Source organism: Emiliania huxleyi, assembly GCF_000372725.1.
Source record: "Emiliania huxleyi CCMP1516 unplaced genomic scaffold EMIHUscaffold_11049, whole genome shotgun sequence".
Taxonomy (NCBI): Eukaryota; Haptophyta; order Isochrysidales; family Noelaerhabdaceae; genus Emiliania; species Emiliania huxleyi.
Window position 1 is genome coordinate 1 of NW_005201764.1, and position 1,051 is coordinate 1,051.

General features: G+C 63.4%; 1 protein-coding gene across 1 annotated transcript; it reads left to right on the forward strand.

Annotated features, from left to right (window-relative positions):
• Positions 1 to 55: 55 nt before the first annotated feature.
• EMIHUDRAFT_260440 (hypothetical protein) lies at positions 56 to 355 on the forward strand (the record flags this gene model as incomplete). The annotated part of the gene is made up of 1 exon (XM_005791666.1): positions 56 to 355. The coding sequence occupies one exon, from the start codon at positions 56 to 58 to the stop codon at positions 353 to 355; it is 300 nt and encodes a 99-aa protein (XP_005791723.1).
• Positions 356 to 1,051: the final 696 nt, after the last annotated feature.

Genomic DNA, 1,051 nt, shown 5'->3' on the forward strand with positions numbered 1-1,051 from the left:
TTGACGGCGGCATGGAGACGTGATGCCTCCATGCTGCCGTCAAGTCGAAATCGACATGCGAATCGATCTTCGGCTCGCCAGAGGTACATGCGGCGTTTCGGGCGACAACAGCGCTGCGACCGCGAAGTGGCGGTGGACATGCTCCCATGTCGCCGACGCGGCGCCGGAGTGGCCGTCGCTGCTCGCCACGACCACGACGGCTACTCTGATACTCCGGGCCGACCCGTCCTACCCGACGGTGGCACTCTTCCACGTCTCGCTCACGCTGAGAAAAATTCTGAGCCGTGCAGCAGAGTCGCCGACGAGTCGGTCCGCGTGCCTCCTCGTGTCGCGCATCGTTCTCACCCATCCATAAACTCACTTTGGCCTCACTGAAGCGATGCCTCAATCCTGAATCCTCAGATTTTAGATTAGGACGCTGTCTACCCTCTACTCCAAACGTTAACGGTAGGTAGGTAGGTAGGTAGGTGTTACCTCACACTGTCTAGGCAGAGACAAGGAGGGCCCCCGCACACACGAACCCACACATGCAGAGAGGGACGAGTGCACGCATTGGGCATCAGAGAGCCATAAGTGTTTGTTGTTGTTTGGCTTGAGCCAAGCAGGCACACCCGCGCGCGAGCGATTAGGCCAGGCCCGAAGCCTGACTCAAGCCAAGAGGCGCAGCGAAGCGCTAACGCGGGCCATCGTGGCCGCGGTGCAGCCCCGCACGGGTTTAGTGCGCGAGATGCGCTCGGGCGACGGAGGAGCCGGAGGCGGGCGGAACTCGGCCGGGGCGAGGCCTGACCGCGGAGACGGCGGCAGCGGCGGTGGGCCGGTGGCGAGGGCCTAGCCTGAGGGGGAGGGGCCTGGGGAGGGGATGAGGACGGTGAGGGCCCGTCCGGCTCTGAGACTGTAGAAGTACCCGCGGTCATCTATGATGCCCCGTCACACAAGTTGCGGCTGGCTCGGACTGGCTGGTGTGTGGAGTGTGGAGGCCTTGGCCTTGGCGCGAACGCGGATCCGGGATCGTATCCGACACAGCTCGTACGATTCGTGCCGCGGTTTTTCC